The following is a 23,263-nucleotide window of genomic DNA, read 5'->3' on the forward strand; positions in this document are numbered from 1 at the left end:
CGTCTTTCCCTGCTGTGGCCCTCGTCACTGTAATGTAATGATCACTTGTCCGGTCTCCCCCACGGAACCCAGGAGCCCCCGCGGACTAAGGCTTGCCCGTCTCTGTGGCCGCCTTTGCCAAGGACAGGGTCCAGCTTGGAGGCAAGTGCTTTAGAAATGTTGGAATGAAAAGTCTGAGACAGTGAAGGGGAAAGAGGATAGAAATGATTCTATCTGCAAGGCCATTTCTTTGTACCAGTGACCCCTCTTGAGAGGAGGGTCCTGGTTGGATATTAGCAAGGTAGAATATTCCCTACCCAAGAAGGGCCTTGAAGGTCAAGCTCAGAGCCGTTGACCAGAAGTCCAGCTGGCATCTGTGGGTGCCCAGATCCCCCACAGATGCCCGTGTGACGCCCACCTATGCCTTCTCCAGGGGTGCTAACAGGATCAGCCTCGGCACTTTTAACACCTGGGGGAACACTCCAGGTGAAGTCCTCTGCCAGGAGCACTGCCCTCCCCTCACCCAAGGAGGGAGGGTCCCCCAGGCCAGGATCTGCTCTCTGCAATACCCCCGTGACTTTTCTGAGGAACTGTCATAAAGAGGAAATCTGAAGGAAAGAGAAGATTTGGCCCTATCTTCAGGAACCTTCTATCCAGAGGGAGAAAGGAGATGTGCCCACATGACTCATGCACAGAAATATCACAGGCCTTTTTCTGTGCTTCCTGTGCTCCTCCCAGCATCCCTATGAAGTAAGCGGTATGTTCATTTTCCAGATAAAACCAAGGCTCAGAAAGGTCACCCAGAGCAGGGCCCTCCTGCATCCCTGTCACCAAGTGCCTGACACCCACTTGGTGGAAGAATAAAAAGACGAAGGGAAAGGCAGAGCCTTGATTCCAGCCCAGGGCAGCCTGACCATATCCTGGGGAGGGGGCCCAGAGCAGAGAAATCTCGGGGGGCAGGGGGCACCAGGGCTCCTGAAGCCCCGGGTACCCTCCTTCATTGGCTGCAGGCCTTCTGAGTTGGCAGGAAGGAGAAAGCCCTGCCAGCACTCGATTTTGTTTGTCAGGCCGGTACTTGGGGTGCCTGGGGAAGAGCTTAGGTATTCAAATCTTTTCTTGGAAATCTCAAGTATTCCATTCAGCCGCCTCAGAGTTAGGTAACTTTATTTACTCATGCTAAACAGGGCCATCTTCTGAGAGGAAATTATGCAATGTCCTATGCAAATGTGGCATTCTGGAGAGAGAGTGTCAAGATAAGCATGGTCGCCGGTGATGCGCTGTAAAGATCAGATCGCCCGGCCTCTGGTGGCAGGCTGCGTGTCACTTGATAAGGGGATATGCCATGCTCTACTTGGAATCGCCACTCACTTGGATTCTGTTTCTGGTAATTACGTTTCCACCAAGTCATCTATCTGTGAACTTTGTTGAATTGCAAAGAAGGAACAAGGAATAAAGCATTTGCAAGTTGCACATCCTCACGTCGGCTAGAGCAGTCAGAAAAGGAGATGCCCCACGTGTGTCTGGACATGTGGGAACAAGTCAAATCTTTGCCTTGCCCTTTGTTCTCCCAAGGAGGGAGTCTCTTGAAATTTCCCGAGGGGGAAAGGTGAAGACAGGGGATGAGTTTTCTTGACCACTTTGTGAAAATCAGTCACATTAGTTTGTTCAACAGGACATGTGCATACCAAGCCAGAGAGAGGAAGTAACCGTGGAGAACCCATCCTCTAGAAGCAGGTGAAATTGAGCCCGAGCCCAGCGCCTTCCCCAGCCTGTGGCCCTGGCCTCCCCAGGCCTTCAGCTCCTTGTCTGAAAATAGCAGTGTGCCCTTCTCCTAGGTCACTTAACAGTCACCCAGGCACCAGTCCATCACTGCTTGAATAGTTGCTGAATTAACAAATGACAGGCGTATCCACCCATATCAACAGAGTGTGATGTACTGTCCTCAGTGGACCTGAAATCCGCTGGGTGATGTTAAGATACTACAAGGATAAGAAATGCTACATGGGGCTTTCTTTCCTGGTGGCTCAGTGGTAAAGAATCCGCCTGCCAACGCAGGAGACATAGGTTCAACCCCTGATCTGGGAAGATCCCACATACCACGGAGCAACTAAGCCCATGCACCACAACTGTTGAGCCCTTGCTGTAGAGCCCGGGAGCCTCAACCAGAGAAGCCTATGCCCTGCAACTCGGGAGTAGCCTCCGCTTGCCGCCTCTAGAGAAAGCCTGTGCACAACAACAAAGACCCAGCAGAGCCAAAAATAAAGTGTTAGAAAGAAATGCTACAAAGAGCACTGCAGGTACCCCTCACGCCCAGAGTCTTCCTATTATGTTCCTGCTCTTCAGGGACTTCCATAGTGATCCGGTGGTTAAGACTTCATGCTGCCAGTGCTGGGGGCCCAGGTTCAGTCCCTGGTCAGGGAACAAGATCCTGAATGCCTCCCCTAAGACCTGATACAGCCAAATAAAAGAAGCAAACAAACTACTAAAAACGTTCCTGCTATTCAAACTCAAGAACCAAATAGATTTTCACAGCTTAGGCTTAGGCTGTGTCACTCAGTCATGTCTGACTGTTTGTGACCCCATAGACTGTAGCCCACCAGGCTGCTCTGTCCATGGGATTTTCCTTGCAAGAATACTGGAGTGGGTTGCATTTTCCTCCTCCAGGGGATATTCCCAACCCAGGGGTTGAACCCGTGTCTCCTGAGTCTCCTACGTTGCAGGTGGATTCTTTGCTGTTGAGCCACTGGGGAAGCCCTTCAGAGCACAGTCAGAGCCCAGCCTGACTGTGTTATCCTCAACTGCCATGTGCTTGTATGCCTTTTACAACAACCCTAGGAGGTCATTTTTTCCTTCAACATTTCCTTTTGAAAAACTTCAAGCATGCAACCAAGGTGACAGAATTGTATAAGGAACAGCCTTCTCTCTATCCACCATCCACATCCCTAAGAATGTACCCGTAAACTGCCGTGTGTCCACTTACACATGGATTTTATCCAATGCATATAGTATGTATGTGTTCATTTTACAGATCTTTACATTAAGTGTGGGGACAAGTTTGTGTTGGGTTAGAGATCACAGTATGTGAAATCAAAGGAGCTAGGGTTTAAGTCCCGATCGTATCCAGAACACTCAGCTTCCTGCCCTTGAATGTCATTTATCACTTTGTTTCAGAGGCAGAAAGAGCAGTAAAAAGTGGATTTCCAACTGCACAAGAGGTCAGCACCCCGACCCCCTTATTGTTCGAGGATCAACGGTACTTCTTTTATCACATCTATTCTATCCAGCTATCAGCCCCAATTATCTTTCCTTTTCTTTCTTCAAAGTCAACTGCTGACAGCAGAACACTTCTTCCTAGAAACATCCACATGCATATCATAAAGTAGAGCAGTTGTTCAGTCACTGAGTCGTTTCTGACTCTTTGAGACCCCATGGACTGCAGCACGCCAGGCTTTCCTGTCTTTCGCCATCTCCCGGAATTTGCCCAGGTTTATGTCCATTGACTTGGTGATGCTGTCCAACCATCTCGTCCTCCATCGCCCTCTTCTCCTTGGCAAACCACTCCAGTATTCTTGCCACGAGAACCCCATGAACTGTATAAAAAGGCTAAAAAAAAGCAGAGCAATACAGCTGTCTTATTACCCTGGCCTAGAGATGGGGCGACCACAGCGAAGTCACCAGCTGGGTCAACACAGCCAGAAAGTGGAGGGGCCGCGTTTCAACCCCAGATGGCCTGGCTGGTGACTGTTCCCCGCAGTCACCCTTGTCTTTTGAGCTGTGGCTATGGGTGGGGAGCAGAACTGGGGGCCTTGGGAGTTTTCTCCACAGTGTCCAGACACCTGCCTCTTGGAACTCTAGGGGAGGAAGCCGAAGGTCGGGTCATCGGTGTGGGTTTGGGGATAGCCCTGGTGACCATGGATGAAACGCTGGAGCTGAGCACTAGGTCTCAGTTTCCCTGGGTGTTTGGATTTCAGCATGTGTCCTAAGGCCTGCATCCCTAATTGCTATGCCCCCTTGCAAATTCAGATTTCCCTTGTGGTTCAGACAGTAAAGAATCGGCCCTCGATGCAGGAGACCTGGGTTCGATGCCTCCGTTGGGAAGATCCCCTGGAAGAGGAAATGGCAACCCATTCCAGTATTCTTGCCTGAAAAATTCCAAGGACAGAGGAGCCTGGGGGGCTACAGTCCATGGGGTCGCAAAGAATCGGGCACAACTGAGCGACTAACACCTTGCCTAAAATACTCCTAATTCCTTGCAAACTCAAGGAATCCCAGTAACCCTTCCCCTTCATTCTTGGAGGGACCAGAGTCGCATGCCGAGCAGTAGAAACTGCCAAGACGTGCTCCCCATCCAGGAAATATCGCGCTTTACAGCTGCCGCATGCCGTGCTGGGAAGGAGGGCTTTAGGGAGCTTCAAAGACGATAAAGTAATTGATTGTTACTTGCAGCAAACAACCCATAAGCTGTTGCTGGGTTGATGGAGGAATGGTTACTTAATTTTCTTCAAAGGATTGATTTGACTGTCAGGAGAAGCAGCCAACCTAATTGAGCGTGCTGGTCGACACCCTCAGTGGCAACCGCCACATCTCTTTCTTGTTTTGACTTTGGAATGCCGTGGGCGGTGTGTGGAGTCTCCCCTCGGTGTTCACCAGGCTCGAGAAGGTGCGGGGGTCAGCCGGATAGGACCGTTCTCCTTTGATGGGTCTGTTGAGTCACCAGTCCCTGTGGCCCCAGCTCTGCTGGGTTCTTTTCAAATCAGCACAGGACTTCCTTTCCTTGGCACTCAGAGTAGCTCCCACGGAAATGCGTGTGTGTGTGTGTGTCTCTGATGCCCCAGGACGGCAAAGCTTTTCAGTTTTGTAGTGGACGTTGATGGAGTGGTGACATTTGGGAGATGGATTGCACTTTCCCAGCGGGCTTCTTCTGATTGATGGCCTTGTACCGCCTGTGCCGGCCTCTCCCCCCAACAATACCCCCGCAGAGAGCCAACTGGAGCCCAGTGATTCATCACTTGCTTCCCAGCCCTGTATTACTGGTCAGTTAAGGCCTCTGCCCTCGGCTCCATCCCGTCATCAGAGAGCCACACCAGACTGGTTTTCCCTGGGGTCGCTGTCAAAGCTGTCTTCAGTGCCGCCGGGTATCTTCTTGGTCTCGCAAGGCTGCCATCTGCCCACTTGGCTGAAGCCTTTATGAGGGCAGGGGCTTGGCCCGTCCCACTCCTATAGTATCGCTCTGCACTGGGCCGGAGCCCTGGGGTGGCAGATACCCAGTGGGCCTGAAAAAGGTCCCAGGTTGCTGCTGGAAGAGGCCACCAAGTGCCAGTGAAGGGGGCCTTGCCAAGGAGCACACGGCAGGTTTTTCAACTTGACCATGGGCTCAAACCCCTGGGATCTGCCTGCTGAGAGCTCGGGTCCTCTGACTGTCCTCCTGCAGGACCTAGCCAGCATCTTCCACCCTTGAGAGCTAGCCCGGATCAGGAGTGCCCCCCTCTTCTGAAGAAACAGGGGTCACTCCTCTCTGCAGCCTCATCCTAAAGACTAGAACCCCAGGTCCCAGTCAGCTTGTTCAGGATGCTGTGGAGGCCACACGTTCACTCTGGCTTCACAGCTCATCAGTCAGTCATGTGTCCTCAAGGATGTTACTTGACACCCTGCAGCTGTGTGTCCTTGGGGATCAGTGAACCGCTCTTCCCCCGTAGGATCCCAGGAACTTGTCAAGTGGGGAGCTTAGTGCCTGGCCCAGAGAAGCACTGGTCAGCAGCCGGGAAGGGGGACCTCTGTCCAAAGACACGGCCCTGACAGTCTTTCAGCTCGTGGTTCTAGAGGACCACGGCCCCAAATGGCTGTGCGTCCCACCTGGATGCTTCGGCGAACTCCCCAGGGAAGCCAGCCATCCCATCGTCTTGGCTCCCTCTGCGAGGGCCCTTGGGCCCCTGCAGCTGCTTCGTTACTCATCTCTGGAATGCCTGCGTGTCTGGAAGAGAAACACAGTGGGCTCTGGCATCCATTGAGAGGCCAGGACCACACATTCCTTGTAAAAGAACTCTGATACTTTTTGGCTCAGAAAGGAAATCCTAGTCTCCTATCAGCGGCAAATGCTCCCCTGTGGGCATGTTATCTTGGAATCCCGGGGTGAGCTTGCAGTCCTCAAGGAATCTGTACCTTGTTCTCAATCCTTCCTGACCTCTGACTCACAGCAGGTGTCTGGAAGACTAGATAGTGTTTACAGAGTCAGTAATCTAAACTCCAGCTGTGGTGGTGCTCCCAGAATTGGCCCTAAAGCCCAGGGTATTGGATTTCAAAGCGCTGGAATTCAGGCTGGCCTGGAAATCCCACCGTAAGGATAAAGACCTCAATTCTAAATGTATTCGGAGCCACCAAGCCAAGAATTAAATTACGGTATTGGCATCCGTATGTTTTCATGAAGGGATCATTTAAATACAGCAAGAGTCAGTCAGCCCTGTTTATTGCTCGGTAATGAGCTATAGCTTGTCAGAGGGAGCCCTGGAGGAAGGCTTCAGTCCAGGGGCTGAAAGGACAGCCCTCAGTACGGGAGGACCAGAAGATGCTAGCATCTTTCTGTCCAGGGGACAAGCACTTCTTCAGTGCCGGCCACTTCCCAGCCCCTCTCCTGGGGATTCAGCAGGGAATGGGACAGGTCAGGCCCTGCCTTCCTGGGGCTTCCGTCCAGACTAGGGAGCAGGCCTCAGGACCCCTGGGGGCTGGCAGGCCTTGGGGTGCAGCAGTGAGCTAAAGTGGGTAGATGTGCTACAGAGTAACTGAGTGTGTGGGCCCATCACCCCACAAGAGTTCTGAGAAGCATCCAACATCCATGATTCATTTTCTCCCTCTGAAGAGCATGGCTTACTTAGTCTAGAGCCTGCCTCCAGCAAGAATCACTCTACCTCAGGCAAGGGGGTTCTGACTGGTGAGTCAGGGCTCCAGAAAGTCAGGGTGCTTCCAGGCAACAGCCACTGCTGACAGAGACCACCTGGGCCTGGCCCCAGGCCTCTCTCAGATCCCCCGGTGGTCCTGCCGGGCTTATAAGTAACCTGAGATGCAGAGAGGGAGGTGGCTTGTCCAGGATCATACAGTTTTTAGTGGCAGAGCTGGGATTAAAACCCAGGTCGCTGTGGCTCCTCAACCCAAGCTGTTTTCACCCAGATGAGTTGCCCTCCTTCTGCACTTCCTGGCAAGGTGGCTCTTTAATGACTTGCCCTCTCCTCCTCTTCTTTCTCAGCATCTTAAAATTCTGTTGAAAAATGTTTGCATTCCTTTCCTCTTTATTCCACTAAACACTGCAGGACCTTCTGTGCCTCCCGGATCATCAGCCCCAGGCTGTTTGTCCAGGCTGGCCTTCCATGATGCAGTGTGCAGCCCCTTGGTGGTGCTGGAAGAATGTTAGACTTTTAAATGTGCCTGGATGCAGCACTGAATTACAATAAATCACAGTTGCAATTCTCTAGTGCTGAGTAACAAACCACCCTAAAATATAGTGGCTTTTTAAACAGCTACAACTTTTTTTTTTTTAATCATTCATTTTGCTCACAGATCTATAATTTGCCCAGAGCTCAGGGGGAAGAGCTCGTCTCCGCTCCTCATGGCACCCTCTGGAGACTAGAGGGTGAGCTGGGGGCTGGGGGCCCAGGGCCTTGGCTTTTCTCAGTCGTGTCTCCATGACAGCTTGGGCTTCCTCACAGCATGGTGGATGCATTCCAAGAGTGTTTTTGTGACCTGGCCTCAGAAATCATACGGGATCACCTCCACTGTACTCTGTTGGTCTAGATCATCACAAAGGGCCGCCCACCCCCACCCCTGCCCTCGCTGCCCAGGTTCAAGGGGAAGGGACATAGACACCACCACCTGATGGGAGGAGGGTCAAGGTCATGCTGGGAGAAGAGCATGTGGGGTGGGGGGGTTGTTTTATTTTTTGGTCTCCAGTTGTGGTGTGCGAGTTTTCTCTAGTTGTGGCAAACGGGCTTAGTTGCCACATGGCACATGGGATCTTAGTTCCCCGACCAGGGATTGAACCCTCGTCTCCTGCATTGGAGCACTGGGCCGCCAGGGAAGTCCCTCAGGCAAGTATTGCCGTGGCCATCTCTGGAGAGTGTAGTCCACACGAAAATACATTTCGGTACCCCTAGAATCCTTTCTGTCACATCAAGGAGAAGGTCTGAGATTGGTACTAGTTTGTCTTAGAACTTCTCTAACTGCTGATAACCCTTTCTATCAAAAGAGCAGGCTTTTGGCTACAGTTTAATTTTAAAAGCTCTTTTATATCTATTTCCACAGTCACCTTATATGTTGTAATTCTGGTTTTCCATTCATGGTCATGCCACAACGTTTCCTTTTAAAATATGTTTATTTGAGGAAAGCATGAGTGCTTTCAAGAGAAAAATTCAGCATAAGTTCTACTTTGCTGCTGTAGGCTTACTCTCACGTATGTACGAGTAAGGCTGTTTCTTTTGTGTGTTGTAGCAAAAACTAATACAGAACCTGAATGGCCATCAACTGGGAACTGTTAGATCATTTAGAGTCACATCTACTGTGGGAGGGGGCTTCCCTGGTGGCTCTGTGGTAAAGAATCCGCTTGCCAAGGCAAGAGATGTGGGTTTGATCCCTGGGTCAGGAAAATCCCCTGGAGGAGGAAATGGCAACCCACTCCCGTATTCTTGCCTGGGAGATCCAATGGACAGAGGAGCCTGGTGAGCTACAGTCCATGGGGTCACAAAGAGTCGGACATGACTCAGCGTGCACTACAGTGGGAGAGAGTGCAGCTATGAAAAACAGTGAGGAGCGCCTCTGGGGGTCGGGGGTGATGTATCACCGAGATCCGGGCTTCCGTGGCAGAAGTGCAAGGGCTTGTGTAGCGTCTATGAAGGCCTAGGCAGTGGGGGAGGGCTGTAGCTGCGTGTGCTCTTGGAAATGCATGGTGGTGCTTTAGTCGCTAGCTCGTGTCCAGCTCTTTGTGACCCCATGCACTGTAGCCCGCCAGGCTCCTCTGTCCACAAGATTCTCCAGGCAAAACTACTGGAGTGGGTTGCCATTTCCTTCTCCAGAGGATCTTCCCGACCCAGGGCTTGAACCTGGGTCTCCTGCATTGCAGGCAGGTTCTTTACCGACTGAGCTACCAGGGAAGCCCTGGAAATTCATAGTGGTCGGGTAACAAGAAATCAAGTGGTTGTCTCTGGGGAAGAGGACTGGGGAGATTTACTATCAACTCTAAAAAATTCCACACCTTTTAAAATGGGAACATGCAAATGTGTTATCTATTCAAAGAGATTGATAAGGTTAATTTTTTTTAAACAGTAGCGGTTTATATGTTTATTATTTTCAAATTTTTATTTTCTTTATATTTTGGTCGCACTGTGAGGCATTCGAGCTCTTAGTTCCCCAACCAGGGATCAAACCTGTGCCTCCGTGTTTAAGCATGGAGTCTTAACCACTGGACTGCCATGGAAGTCCCGCTTAATGTTTTCAAATAAAATGGCAAATCTTCCCCTCCCCACTCTCATAGAAATCAATGAACCAAAAGGCGGGGTCTCAGGGTGGGAGGAACTTGTCACTTCTCCCTGGAGGGAGGTTCCTTCTTGGCCCTGGGGTGCGATGGAGACAACTCTCATCCCACCCGCTCTTCCCTCAGGGCTCTGTCCCTCCCCAGATGGAGACTTGGCTTGCATGATGGTTTGTGGTCGAGAGCCCTAGCCTCCCTGCCGGCCCCCGAAGCCCTTGAGGCAGCGCCAAGCCTCATTCTTCACGGTCTGGTTCCCTAATGCAGGATCTAACACCCACATGTTTGTTGAACTGGACACCAGAGCTTCTTCAGCTCACACGTCTGGCCAGTTTGGAAACGTGCACACCTGCGCACCAAGAGGCACTGTGGGTGTCTTGCCGTCACCCAGAGCCCAGTCACCATCACCACACTTTGGGATCGGGGGGTGGGGGGTGGCAGGGAGGCAGCGTGCCAACGGCCAACAGCTGGGCTTGGGGCTGCTGCCCAAGCCTGCTGGGCCCCAGGAGGACCTGAGGCCCTCTCTGTAGGAGTGTGGAAAGAGTCACTTTTCCCCTCACTTAAGCACACAAACAACATGATGTTGTTGTTATTTAGTTGCTAAGTCGTTTTTCTGACCCAATGGACTGCAGCCCTCCAGGCTTCTCTGTCCATGGGATTTCCCAAGCAGAAATACTGAGTGGGTTGCTATTTCCGTCTCCAGGGAATCTTCCCGACCCGGGGATTGAACCCACATCTCCTGCCTTGGCAGGCAGATTTTTTTTTTTTTTTTTTTTTACCACTGAGCCAGCAGGGAAGCCCACACAAACAACTTACCTCTTTGAAAAAATCAAAGCACTCCATATAAACTAAAACAGCCTTGACTCTTACCCTTAGTCCCACCACCTTCCCTCCAAAGAGGTAATCACTCTGCACCCTGCCAGGCATTTTCTTAAATTTTTCTTTTACATACACATGCTTGAGTTCATAGAAAATATACAGGATCGTCTTGTGTGGTTTGACTTTACACAAATTGTGTCACACAGCCTGTGTCATGCTGCAACTTTTTCCACTCAGTTTTTGAGACTGAACCTTGTTGAAACATCCAGAGATCTCATTCATTCCTTGCCCTTGCCATATATTTTTTTTTTAAATAAACTTTCCTTTCTCACTGGACATCTAGGTCATTACAGACCCAAATCTCATCGTCAACATGCTTATTCCTATCTCTCAGCCCACGTGGGTGTTTTCCTGGGAATGTACCCATTGCCGGGTCATAGAGTATGAAACTTTCAGCTTTAATAAATAATGCTGATTTGCCCTTCCAAATGGCTATGTTAATTTATTCTACTGGCAGTGTTTGAGAAAATCAGTTTTTCTACAGCCTCACTAATACCTGATGTTATCTTAACACTTTTATTCTTGCCAGTAGGTGGGATCCTGTTTTCATTTGTTTCCTGGTTTAGCAAGAAGGCTAGCACGTGTGTGTGTGTGTGTGTGTGTGTGTGTGTGTGTGTGTGTGTGTGTGTGTATTCACTCTCTTGTCCGTGAATGGCCTGTGGAGTTCTTCGTATTTTCGGCTTTATTCGTCTTTTGCCTCTTAAAGAGATATGTTGAAAATATTTCCCCCAGTCTGGTTATAAAGTTGTTCGTTATCCGTGAGCTAAATTTTAATTCTAAGGTAGTCAGTTTATCAGTCTTAATCTTATTTATTTGTATGTATTGATTCTTCATTTTTAGAGAAATCCTTTCCTGCTCCTAAGGTCACATGGATAGTGTGTTTTCCAATAAATGTCTGTAGATTTAAAGAAATAGAGTCCTTGGCTCTACCCCTTTGGAATGAAGTTGGTGGGAGGGTGCTGGAGACCAGATGGGCTGAGAGATGTAAAGAACCTGCCTGCCAATGCAAGAGACACAGGTTCAATCCCTGGGTCGGGAAGATCCCCTGTAGAAGGAAATCCGATGGACAGAGGAGCCTGGTGGGCTACAGTCCATTGGGGTCACAAAGAGTCAGACGTGACTGCGCACACGTGCACGCACGCTATGTAGGGATGGCCCGTCACCTGCACTGGCGTCCCCTGACGGCAAGCCAGCCCCGAGAGGCAGGCAGGGAGGTTCAGAAGGCTGCCACCGCCCCCCCGAAAGAGCTGCCTGCTGCTGTTGTCCTCCCCACAAGGGACCCCTCCTTCCCGGCACCTCAGTACCTGGCACCTCTCCCCCCAGCTCAGTGTGAAATCCGCAGGGACCTGCTTGCAGGTAGCAGGCGAAAGACCTAGAGCGAGGGCAGGGTGGAGTTCCCTCCCACAGCTCTCTTCGGAGTCCTTCTCCTACAGGCATGCCCACGGCCGGCATGTGGGGCAGCCCAGGGGAGAGGCAAGGTGCCCCAAGCGTCTCCTGAGACGCCGACCCGGAGGCCCACAAAGGTCACCCCGACCAGACTCCCTTGATCTGCCCCAAAGGACGCCTGGGTGCCCTTCTGCTCAGTCCTCGGAAGCCGCTTCATTTCTCCTTAACTGCCCCCACAGCTTCTGAAAAACCAGGGGCTCCCTCCCTCTGAGAACCCTCCTGTCTCACTGGTGACAGTTGCCTTTTAGTTTTCTTACGAAATCTCTCACGGGGCTTTGATGTCTCAACTGCATTTCTGAAAGTTGTTCCGCTTTGGGGTTTTGTCCTTCCTTTAGAGTTCTTTGTGGCAGAGGTGGTAGGTCTTTCCTTCCCCCCGAAGCCCCTAAAGGCCCTGGTCTTTATGAGGGGGTTGCCTGCTGACACAGCCCGCTGACACCAAGACCTTGGCTGTGCCTGCTTTCCGGGCTCACCTGCAGATGAACCTCTTTTGTGAATGTGGGGAAGGGCAGAGCAGGTTGTCCTGTTTAGGGGGAAGCGGAGAGGAAAGAAAGAGAAAGGAAAAGAGAGAGAAAGCATCCTTTATGAACTTAGTTTTCTCTTTTTAAAAAGTAAAAGATGCTAATTGGGGAACATGATGTAAATATTGAGTAAAGAAAGTAAACTCTACTTGTGTGTGTGTGTGTGTATGCATGTGCACGCACACTCAGTCGTGTCTAGTTCTTTGCCACCCCATGGACTGTAGCCCTCCAGGCTCCTCTGTCCATGGATTTTTTTTCAGGCAAGAGTGCTGAAGTAGGTTGACATTTCCTCCTCCAAGGGATCTTCCCAACCCAGGAATCAAACCCGGCTCTCTTGTGCCTCCTGCATTGGCAGGCGGGTTCTTTACCACTGCACCACCTGGGAAGCCAGACTCCATGCACTGCAAAGAAAATGTTTGCAAGAAAGAGTGTGAGGACTTCCACCTCTGAGGATACAGAAGACTAGATGTCTTCTGCATGGAACTAGAAATTCTGGATAAAGTCATTTTTAGAACTCTTGTTAAATACTTGGCTAGACTCCTGCGAAAGGGAGGAAGCTCCTTGCCCTCGAGAATGAGAACATGCAAGCCAGAGAGTTGAGCCTGTCTGGTGCTAGTGTTGGCCGTGGGGTTTCTGGCCGTGCCAGGTGGTCACATGCTGGAGAGAAGAGACAGAATCACAAGGCCTGTCACAGCTGCTGGACCGGAAGACATCCCAGGAAGCCAGGATCTCAGACTGTGTGCTCAGAGCGTTAAGCGGAGGTAGTGTGGGAGGTGAGGGCAGGGAGGCGGAGGAGCGAGGGGAGAAGAGGGCAGAGGAGAAATGTGCCCGTCATTCCTTAGGTCTAAATGAAGAGCAGAAATGAGGGGAGGCAAAACCTTGGCAAATTCCTGTGTTTGGGGCCAGGATTGTTACTATCTGTGTTACTTTCCCCCCACCTCCCACCACCAATAAAGTGAAGCCAAGTATTAGGTTACAGAATGTATTGGGGTGCTGACAGTGTTCTACCGCTGGAGTGTCACAGGGCACAGCTCTAAATTTACCAAAACTCAAACTGTACACTTAAAACGGGTGAGTTTTATGGTATATAAATTATCCCTCCATAAAGCTGTTTAAGGAAAAAAAAAAAAATTCACCCACCATTCTTCTAATCAGACATGTCTTTTAACATTTTAGTATATTTCTCCAAGCTTGTATTTCTTTGTAGGGATACTATCTTTTAACCTACCAAAATCACAGTTACAAAGTTTTTATCATCATGTTCATTTAAACATGTAATGTCTTTCCCAGTGCCGTTGCAATTTTTGGTTGGGTCTTTAATGTATATTTCAAAAGTGTATATTGAATACCTTCTCATTTTAAAATAATTTCAAGCAAATCAGTGATACAGAGGGCAAAAATTAAAGTTCTCCTGTTGATACCACACACACACACACACACACACACGCACACAACTACATATACACACACACACAGTCCCACCCACCCCCAATTCTCACTTCCCTCCTCCTAAGTAACCACAGTTCACACTTTGGTTAAACATAACTTTTAAATGGGTATGTAATTTTCCATATGATGGGAAAAAAATCATACTCACGTGGTTCCCCGCTTTGGGGGTATTTAGGTTGTTTCCTGGTTCAGCTATTTCTCTTAAAACATATTACAGAGGATTTCACTGGAGGGAACTCAAAGCAGACCAGAGATTTAATGGCCCTATGTTACTCTGGTGAGTTCCAAGCCATCAAGGACAGGCACTAAATTAGACATCAAATCTGGCAATAACTTCCAGCTAAGAGAAGGGACCAGGCATAAGCTGAGGAAACCCTGCTAAATGCTTTCCCTACCTGTTCTCATTTTAAGGTATCAAACATCTCCAGATCAGGGACATTATTCCTATTTTACAGATGAGAAACCGTGGTTTAGAGGGGCCAAGTGCCTTGCCTGAAATCACACACCGTCTCATGTAGATCTAGGCTCTAAGTTGTCAGATACCAAGGTGAAGTCTTGATGATTCTGTAACCAAACGGGGGGCTCTTCCTTTCCTGTCTTCACTTAATCTGGGCAAACACAGTCAGAGGTGTAACCCGCCAACGCCTGCAGGGAAGCACTGAAATGTTACTGGGATTCTGGGTTTGTTGGGTGTTTTTTTGGCTACAGTTGCAGTGCCTAATTCACAGCCAGTATTGTATAGTAAGTCCCCCACACACAAACCTTCAAGTTGCCAACTTTGAGAGATGCAAACGTGAATTCATATGTCCCAGCGCGTCAGTTAGTTCACATCTCTGGCATACGCTGACACGCGAGTGCATCCTCTGCATGTGGCTGTGCTTTTGTGCACTTTAACGTACAGGACTGTATAGAGTGCAGTAGTAGAGTGTCTTTATTGAACCCAGCATGTTCAGAAGCCAGTGTAAAAGCAGCAGGGATGTATTTGATACGACTGTAATTTTTAAAGTTCTGTACTATAAGATTAAAAATGTCTTCTTAATTTTTGGTGTTTGTTTTTTGTGTATTATTTGTGTGAAAAGTATTAAAAACCTAGTCAAGTACAATACTATGTACCCAACCCTGTTAGTCGGGTACCTGGGCTAACTTCTTTGGACTTAGAAACGCGCTCTCAGACCGGAAGTCGTTCGTTGCGACTGTACTGTGCTTTATGTATTTTATTTGAGCTGGTCCTCACAAACAGTGCTTTGAGTGGGTTGGGCATGATCCCCATTTTTTGGATGAGGAGTCTGAAGCCCAGAGAGGTACAGAAGGTTGCCCAGCATGACTCAGAGGAGGGACTCGGAACCCAGTGTGTGTGACTGCCAGGCTGGGGTCTGGCGCCGAGCTGTGCCGCCCGACAGAACGCACACCAGCCCATATGTGTCGCTCAGACTGTGCAGCGGGCTGCACCTCACCCTGCTCTCTGTCCCCCTCCTCCCAGACAACAGCGACCTGATCGCGTGCACGGTGGTCGCCAAGGACGGCGGCATGCTCCAGCGGTTCCTGGCTGTCGATATTTACCAGATGAGCTTGGTGGAGCCCGACGTGTCCAGGCTGGGCTGGGGAGTGGTCAAGTTCGCCGGCCTTCTGCAGGTACGATGGCTGAGAAGCCTGGAAGCTCTTCTCCACTGGCTGTGCAAACACCCACCAAAGTGTCATCTTTACAGTCCAGTGCTAATGACATAAGGGCTGTGTGAACAGATTACCCCTGACAGCAGTTAGAACACCTCACAGATAAGGGCCAAGTTCTCTTTAACCAAAACTCACTTCTGACGCCCCTCCTCTGTTACCAGATACGGTGCTTTGCCAACTGCACGTGTGAATGGAACTGCGTGTACTGTCCTTCCCAGGTGACCCAGTGCTAAAGAATCTGCCTGCCAACGCAGGAGACGCAGGTTCGATCCCTGGGTCGGGAAGATCCCCTGGAGTAGGAAACGGCAACCCACTCCAGTATTCCTGCCTGGAGAATCCCATGGACAGAGGAGCCTGGCGGGCTGCAGTCCATAGGGTCACAAAAGAGTCGGACATGACTGACGCCACTTAGCGTGCACGTACTGTTTTTAAAAATTGTACACAGGTACTCAAAAGAGGGCGTGTCTGTGTGCATTCTTTATTCTGTCACGTTGCGTGTATTCTACACTTTGTTTTTTTTCACTCAGTGAATGTTTTAGAGCCCTGACTGTCAGTCTGTGGAGACTTTCTGGTTTTCTTATACCTGCTGCCTGCCCACATCCCAAGGTGGAGGTAGTCAGTGCCCTGTGGTTGTCCCCAGCTTTCTACCTTCACATATGGTGCTGCCGTGAACAAAACTGTCTGGACTTCCTTGTGCACTTGGGCCAGGGTTTCCCTAGGGCAGGTACCAAGAAGTTGGGCTGGGCTCATCTCCTCTCTAGAATGATTGTTGCCGCTGGTGATTTATGGAAGTTCCTGTGTCCTCCGTCTCTCCATCAAGCCTGGGCTTTTAAATTGCCAAACACCAAGCTGGAGCTTGGGTTTTCTTACTGTTTGTCTAATGATGGTGACTAATGCCAGCTGGTTGGTCAAAGGAAGCATAGAGCCAGGCGAGTTGAAAACAGCCTTCCATCCCGTGCCCCCACCAGACCCCCTGGGCCTTACTTGCCCTGCGCCGGGCCTGTTTCCTTGTTGGGCAGTCCTGGTTGCTGGCAAGGCCTTGCCGGGGCAAACCCACATCCGTCTCCAGTGTGACCCCCCTCCCCGAGATGACCACCCATGGGTTTGAAGATGCTGTTGCAACCATTTCCCAGCCTCCTCTTTTTCAAGATCTTTCCATTTAAAAAATGTCTTTTACAGAAGGGTGATGTGCACAGCAACCATCTGAAGAAGCTCGCATTTAAAAAAAGACTTCCACGTCGGAGACTGTCCATTAAGTGACTTAGTGCTGCTTCTTATTTGTCTAGGCTTATAATCAATTTCCTTTAGAATTTAGTGTCAGGAAAGTGTTTTTCTCCCTCAAAGGATTAATACGTGTCGTCCATCAGACAATGAAAGCCACATAAACCTTTTCTTTTGGTCTTCTTCCAGGAGCGCCTATTTGTCAGACTGTTACAACGCGCCAGCCTCTCTCTCCATTTTAAAAGCATAATATCTCATCTAATCCCCACTGCAACGTTCCGTGCCAGGTGGAATGCCTATGGACAGTCTCTGTCTTGTTTCATGAGCCTTTTCAACATTTCCGCCCCCTCCTCTAGCCTTTGACTTTCATGCTTGTCTCCTGTCCTCTGCTTTTTATCTCAAACCTCAATGGGAAGCAGATTGTTTGCACAGAATCCATTCTGAGGCTTTGGATCTCATTTGTCCTAATACTTGGTCTACGTGAGTCCTTCTCTACCTTTCAAGGGCAACTTTCTTCAGATGTCTCTTTCTCAGAGTTAGCTTTTTTCTTTAGGGACCAGGAATTTGTCAGAGACATACAAATAGGAGCTAATGATGCCCTCTTCTTAAGAGAGAGGGCCTCCCTGGTAGCTCAGTTGGTAAAGAATCTGCCTTCAATGCAGGAGACCCCGGTTCAATTCCTGGGTCAGGAAGATCTGCTGGGGAAGGGATAGACTACCCACTCCGGTATTCTTGGGCTTCATTTGTGGCTCATGTGGTAAAGAATCCGCCTGCAATGAGGGAGACCTGAGTTCAATCCCTGGGTTGGGAAGATCCCCCGGAGAAGGGAAAGGCTACCCACTCCGGTATTCTGGCCTAAAGAATTCCATGGACTGTATAATCTGTGGGATCCCAAAGAGTTGGACGCAACTGAGCAACCTTCACTTTCTTAAGAGAAGCAGGAAAGGAATCGTTAGTAGGTGAAATCATGCCAGAAAGAACTAGGACCTTGGGTTTGTTATCTCTGGTTTCTCAGAAGCAAGAATTGTTAGGGTTTGGGACTTCCCGCTGGTCCAGTGGTTAAGAATCCGCCTTCCAAAGCAAGGGGGTGCGGGTTCAATCCCTGGTCAAGCACTGTGATCCCACAGGCCGCTGGCGTCCTGCACGTTCACCAGCTGACTCAAGTCTTTGTGGGGACAAAACCAGCTGCCGCAGCCAGCACCAGCCACTGAGCCGGCTGTGCTTCCCACCCTGTCGTCCCCCACCAGGGCCGGTCTGGTTTGTGCCCATCCTCAACACTCCTCAACACTTGGGGACTGATGGTCTCCTTCAGAACAAAAGCAAACTTCAGTCTGAGGGCCCTTGTTCTAGAGGAGACGTGGGTCCACAGCCTCCAAGCAGCGACCTTCCTAACGGAACGCCCTTCCTAACTGAACCTAATGGAAATCCTTTCTTTGGCCCCCTCCCCGCCCCAGGACATGCAGGTGACCGGCGTGGAGGACGACAGCCGCGCCCTGAATATCACCATCCACAAGCCTGCATCCAGCCCCCACTCCAAGCCCTTCCCCATCCTGCAAGCCACCTTCATCTTCTCGGACCACATCCGCTGCATCATTGCCAAGCAGCGCCTGGCCAAGGGCCGCATCCAGGCGAGACGCATGAAGATGCAGAGGATAGCGGGTGAGTGCGGCACCCCTCGCTGGGTGTCCTCTGAGCCATCAGCGTGGGTCTCACATTGACCTCGAGCGCCCTGATGACTCCTCTAGGAGAGGACACCCGCGATGCAGGAATCAGTTGTGTTTTGGTGAGAGGGTGGAGAATCCTAAGCGTTTGGTTTCTAGAATGTCTGAGGCTGCTCAAAGAGGTGCGGCCATCCGTGTGGACAGTGGTGCTCCCCTCCAGCACACGGCGTCCTCTAACTTATATTTGCAGAGTGCCTTGATTCTCATTGCCTGGAAGATTCCATGGACTGAGGAGCCTAGTAGACTACAGTCCATGGGGTTGCAAAGAGTCGGACACGACTGAGCGACTTCACTTCACTTTGATTCTCGTCTACCACCTCTGACCCTTAAAACCACCCTGGAGATGAGTAGGGCCTGTTCACCCATTTTATAGATGAGTACACTGAGGCTTGGTGACTTGCCCAAAGCCACACAGGCAGCTGGTTGTCAGAACCCAAAGGCAGGACTTCCTGCGCTAAAGCCCGTCCCTTCCTCCTCTCCGTTCCCAGCTCTCACGAGAGGCAGCCCTGCCTGATGAGGGGGCCGGGACCCAGCACTGGATTCGCAAGCGTCATTTCACGTGGCGCAGGGATGCAGTGAATCAGTGAGGAGACCCTGCGCCATCCAGTGTCAGGAAGGCCCCAGCTTTCTTAGAAGGTGCTGATGTGAGAGCCTTCCCTTCATCAGGGCAGAAAGAACAGCATCCTCCTTGGGGAAAAGGCATTCTATCAACTCCTGAAATCACCACCAGCCTATCTCAAGAAACCAGGGCCTTCCACTGGGGGAGAAGGGGAGTGTTCTTGAGGGGTCTCCTGAAAATAAACACTTAGAGGGCGGGGTTTCTGGGCATGGTGGGTTCAGTTATTTCCGGCATGTGCTCCGTTGATCGGCGCAGGCCTTCATCACACATAGTCTGCATCTTATTTCTCACTTAGCTGAAACTTGGCCTCCAAAATCATTACAGAAGCATTTTGTAACGTGCAAAGTAACTTAAATCATTCAGTCCTTTCTCTAAAGATTTATTTCCAGAGTGTTTTTTTTTTTTTTTAATGTAAAGCAATCTCTCACAGTTGGCATGAAGGCTAAATATTTCATTTGAAAATGGAGAATTATGCTGTGAAGTGGCTGTTAGAACTAACGCCTTGGGTATTTCCTTCTTCTTTTTTTTTGGCCATGCCATGCGGCATCTGGGATCTTAGTTCCCCGATCAGGGATTGATCCTGTGGTCCCCTGTGTTGGAAGTGTGGAGTCTTAATCACTGTACCTCCTGGGAAGTCCCACGCGTTGGGTATTTCTTAAATAAATTCTAAAGGGCCCCTCCAAATTTTGCTGTATTGTGAGATTTGTGTGTGGAAGGGAAGACAGCGACAGATACACGCACACAGTCATAAACACACAAGCACAGGTGTGTGGTGTTCTCTCGCACACACACTTCCCTGCACGCATAGATTTGTGAATTTCGTGGCACAACTGGCCCCGTTTGGTTCGGAGTCTGAAACCGTACATAATGCTAAGCCTTGGTACGGTTTTTTGTGTATGGAAACCGAGAATCTGAGGTGAAGATAGGCCTGGCATTCCTCTCTGAACCCCGTGCAAGGCGCCCCTTGTGTTTTGAGCCTCAGTCGAGACCCTCGGTGTCACGCTGGTCTCCCCAGCTCAAGGCTACCGGCTGCCTGCCTAGAAATGCCCCAGGGATGTGCCTGGCTGGGCCACAGCCACACCAACTACAGCCACCCAAAGTCTCATCACCTACACTCCCATCGTACGTGCTGAGCTTGAACCACGGGTTTGTTTGAACACAGCCCTCCTGGACCTTCCGATCCAGCCGACGACTGAGGTCCTGGGGTTTGGACTCGGCTCATCTTCCGCCCAGCACCTGCCCTTCCGCTTCTACGACCAGTGCCGCCGGGGCAGCAGCGACCCCACGGTGCAGCGCTCCGTGTTCGCCTCTGTGGACAGGGTGCCAGGTAAGCCCCCCGCCGCGCCACCTCCTGTCCCCTCCAGGGAGAGGGAGAGGGTCGATTCCAGGACCTTCTGTATCTTGAGCATTTGTAAGCATCCCTTCTCCTCTCAGAAACCCAGCTTCTTAGAACTTACCAAAGTCCAGTGCAAGATCAAACACAAGCCCCAGAAAGAAATCTTGGCTTTCCCTTTGATGTTCCATCACCGGGGTTTGGTTTTCCAGAGATTTGTTTGAGGATGTAGAAGAGCTTCTCAGAATTAAGACTGAAACTTTCTTGGAAGTTTCTTGGAAATACTTAGAGTATTAGTAACGAGGTTGTGGAAGAGTCATTTCCTTTTCCATGTAGGATGACTAGAAAGAGTTGGTGTGTGTGGTTCCTATTTAAGCTCCTAAAGAAGTGAGAATTCACAAGAAGGTCCCACTGCCCACAGGGTGGCTGCCACTGTCTTTTTTCTGGGAGCTTCTCTTCCCACTTTCACCAAAGCACAGCTGTAACTCTCCTCCCCACCTATCTCAAAGAGAAGCATGAATAGAAAATTCAGAGTCTCCCGGTGGAGCCGAAAGTACCACTTCTCCACAAGGCCCAGTGCGCACCCTCTTCCTGTTCTGATATGTCTGCACCCTGACCTCTCACAAAAGAACCTTGCCTTTGTTCAGAGAACTTCAGAAAACTGGCCAAGCTGTTCCCTGCAACTTCACCCCTCCACGCTTAGGGCTTCAAACCTCAACTGCAAATGTTGCAAAATGTTTTCAAAAGCAGTTACCCAGTTAAGAATCGAATGCAGTGGATAGAACCTGACCCAAACCAGGGTCCCTGTTTCCCTTCACCTCCCATTTCGTTCTTCGATTTGATTTATTCATTTTAGAAATATAGTATATGCTATACATGCTAAGTCGTTTCAGTCGTGTCCAACTCTTTGCGATCTTATGGACTGTGGCCTGCCAGGCTCCTTTGTCCATGGGATTCATATAGTATATGCTATAAGCATATGACTTCTTAAAACCCAAACAGGACATGATAAGATGAAAAATAAGACTGCTTAGCCCCAGAAGTGACCATGGTTAACAGTTTCTTGCATGTCCTTCCAGACATGTTTTGCTTGTCTGTTTTTACACCCCAGGGTTATACTGTATTTGTGATTCTGCATCTCACTGAGTTTGATTATTGACAAGTCAGCATTACGTGGAAGCATGTGTAAACCGACTTCATGCTCATTCACTGTGGTAGAGTACTTTTTCGTATGGATGGACCAAAATAACCTTCTGTAACATTTCATACTGATGGGCATTGGACGCTGGTCGCTGACACTGGACAGTGATGCTGGTCATTTCCAGTGTCTGGCCCGTCCATCACAGTGACTCTCCTTGGGGTATCCTTGTTGTAAGTGTGCAAATGTCACGTATCGGTGGGATAAATGCTAAGTCAAAGGGGAGGTTTTTGATCTTAATATATATAGCCCCAGAAAAAAGTGTGCCAGGTCACGCTGCCACCCACAGCCTGCGATTGCTTCCATTCTTAATCCGGTCTTAGGTTTCGAGACTGACTGCAGTCCTGCATCTGTTTCAGCCGTGAAATGTGAGACAGTTCTGCCTGCTGAGGGGTCTGAAGGGTTCTTTGTTAAAAATTCTCTAGATTGGGACTTCCCTGGTAGTCCATTGGTTGAGAGTCTGCTTTCTAATGCAGGGGACTCGGGTTCAATCCCTCGTCGGGGAACTAGGATCCCACATGCCACAGAGTAACTAAGCCTGTGAGCCATAACTACTGAGCCTGTGTACCACAACTAGAGAGTCCATGAGCCGCATCAGAGAAAGGTCCCGCATAATGCAGTGACGATCCCGCATGCCGCAACCAAATAAATAAACATTTTAAAAAAATTCTCCAGATTGCTTCATGCTCTGTAGAGATGGTTGCTAAGCAGACATGAATGATGACCATAAGTCTAGGTTAACTAAATACAGACAAGCCTGGTAAGAAATCATTTCTTTCTTCCTTTCCTTTTTTTTTTTCCCCACACAGTTAGAATTCTTTTTTTTTTTTTTTGGCTGCACAGGATGTGGGATCTTAGTTCCCCGACCAGGGATGGAACCTGTACCCCTTGCATTGGAAGGGCAGAGTCTAACCATTGGACTGCCAGGGAAATCCCACACACAGTTGTGATTTTATTATAACATGTCTATAAGTACACTTTGTAATTTTTTTTAATTGAAATGTAATTGACGTACAAGATTCTGTGAATTAAGAAATCACTTCTTTAGGGTCATCAGGGCTTCTTTGAGCTCAGGAAGTAATGGATTAAGGAGGAAAGCTTGGTCCTCATTTCACTGCCTCGTCTTTGGAACAAGGCGAGCGTAAAGTAATCAACAGAGCCAAATGTCAAGTTCTTGGGCATCTGCATGATTCCCCCATGTTTGCAGATGGCTGTGCGATCACTTCTCCCATCCCACCTGACCTCCAGAGAGGGGCCAGGTTGTCCAGTGCCGGGGGCATCGCTGGCCTGGGCCTGCCTTGCAGAGGGCTTGGCACAGCTGGGATGCCCAGTGTCCTCTTGCTGGTCCCAGGGTCAGGGTACCAGGTGGGACTGTGGCAGGTCACAGGAAGCTCCTGAAAGTGACCACTCACTCCTTAGCAGTGTCTCCCCACAACAGCCCCTGGCAGGGCTGGTGGTAGGGAACATTCTCAGAGATGTGGCCGCAAGACGCCTGCTCCAGGGCCTTTGAGAGAGGCCTCGCTGCCCGCCTGTCCTTGCCTGGGCCAGAGATGTGACCTAAAGAGCCAGTGGAAAGTGGTGAAGCTTTGCATGACTCAGAGAGAGTCAGCGTTCTCTCATAGAGGGGACCCCGCCCCTCCGCCCCGCTCCCCCCACCCCCACCCCTGGTGCCTCACCACCTGCTGCCTCAGAATTTGGCCCCACAGCCATCCAGCATCTTG

General features: G+C 50.0%; 1 protein-coding gene across 5 annotated transcripts in view; it reads left to right on the forward strand.

Annotated features, from left to right (window-relative positions):
- CLEC16A (C-type lectin domain containing 16A) overlaps positions 1-23,263 on the forward strand; it is a 234,824-nt gene that overhangs the window by 154,644 nt on the left and 56,917 nt on the right. For all 5 annotated transcript variants that reach the window (XM_059881547.1, XM_059881546.1, XM_005224670.5 and 2 more), the window contains 3 exons: positions 15,260-15,411; positions 18,126-18,330; positions 20,174-20,338. In XM_059881547.1, the coding sequence (XP_059737530.1) occupies positions 15,260-15,411; positions 18,126-18,330; positions 20,174-20,338 (522 nt within the window). The remainder of the gene's footprint in view (positions 1-15,259; positions 15,412-18,125; positions 18,331-20,173; positions 20,339-23,263) is intronic.

Source organism: Bos taurus, chromosome 25 (assembly GCF_002263795.3).
Source record: "Bos taurus isolate L1 Dominette 01449 registration number 42190680 breed Hereford chromosome 25, ARS-UCD2.0, whole genome shotgun sequence".
Classification (NCBI taxonomy): domain Eukaryota; kingdom Metazoa; phylum Chordata; class Mammalia; order Artiodactyla; family Bovidae; genus Bos; species Bos taurus.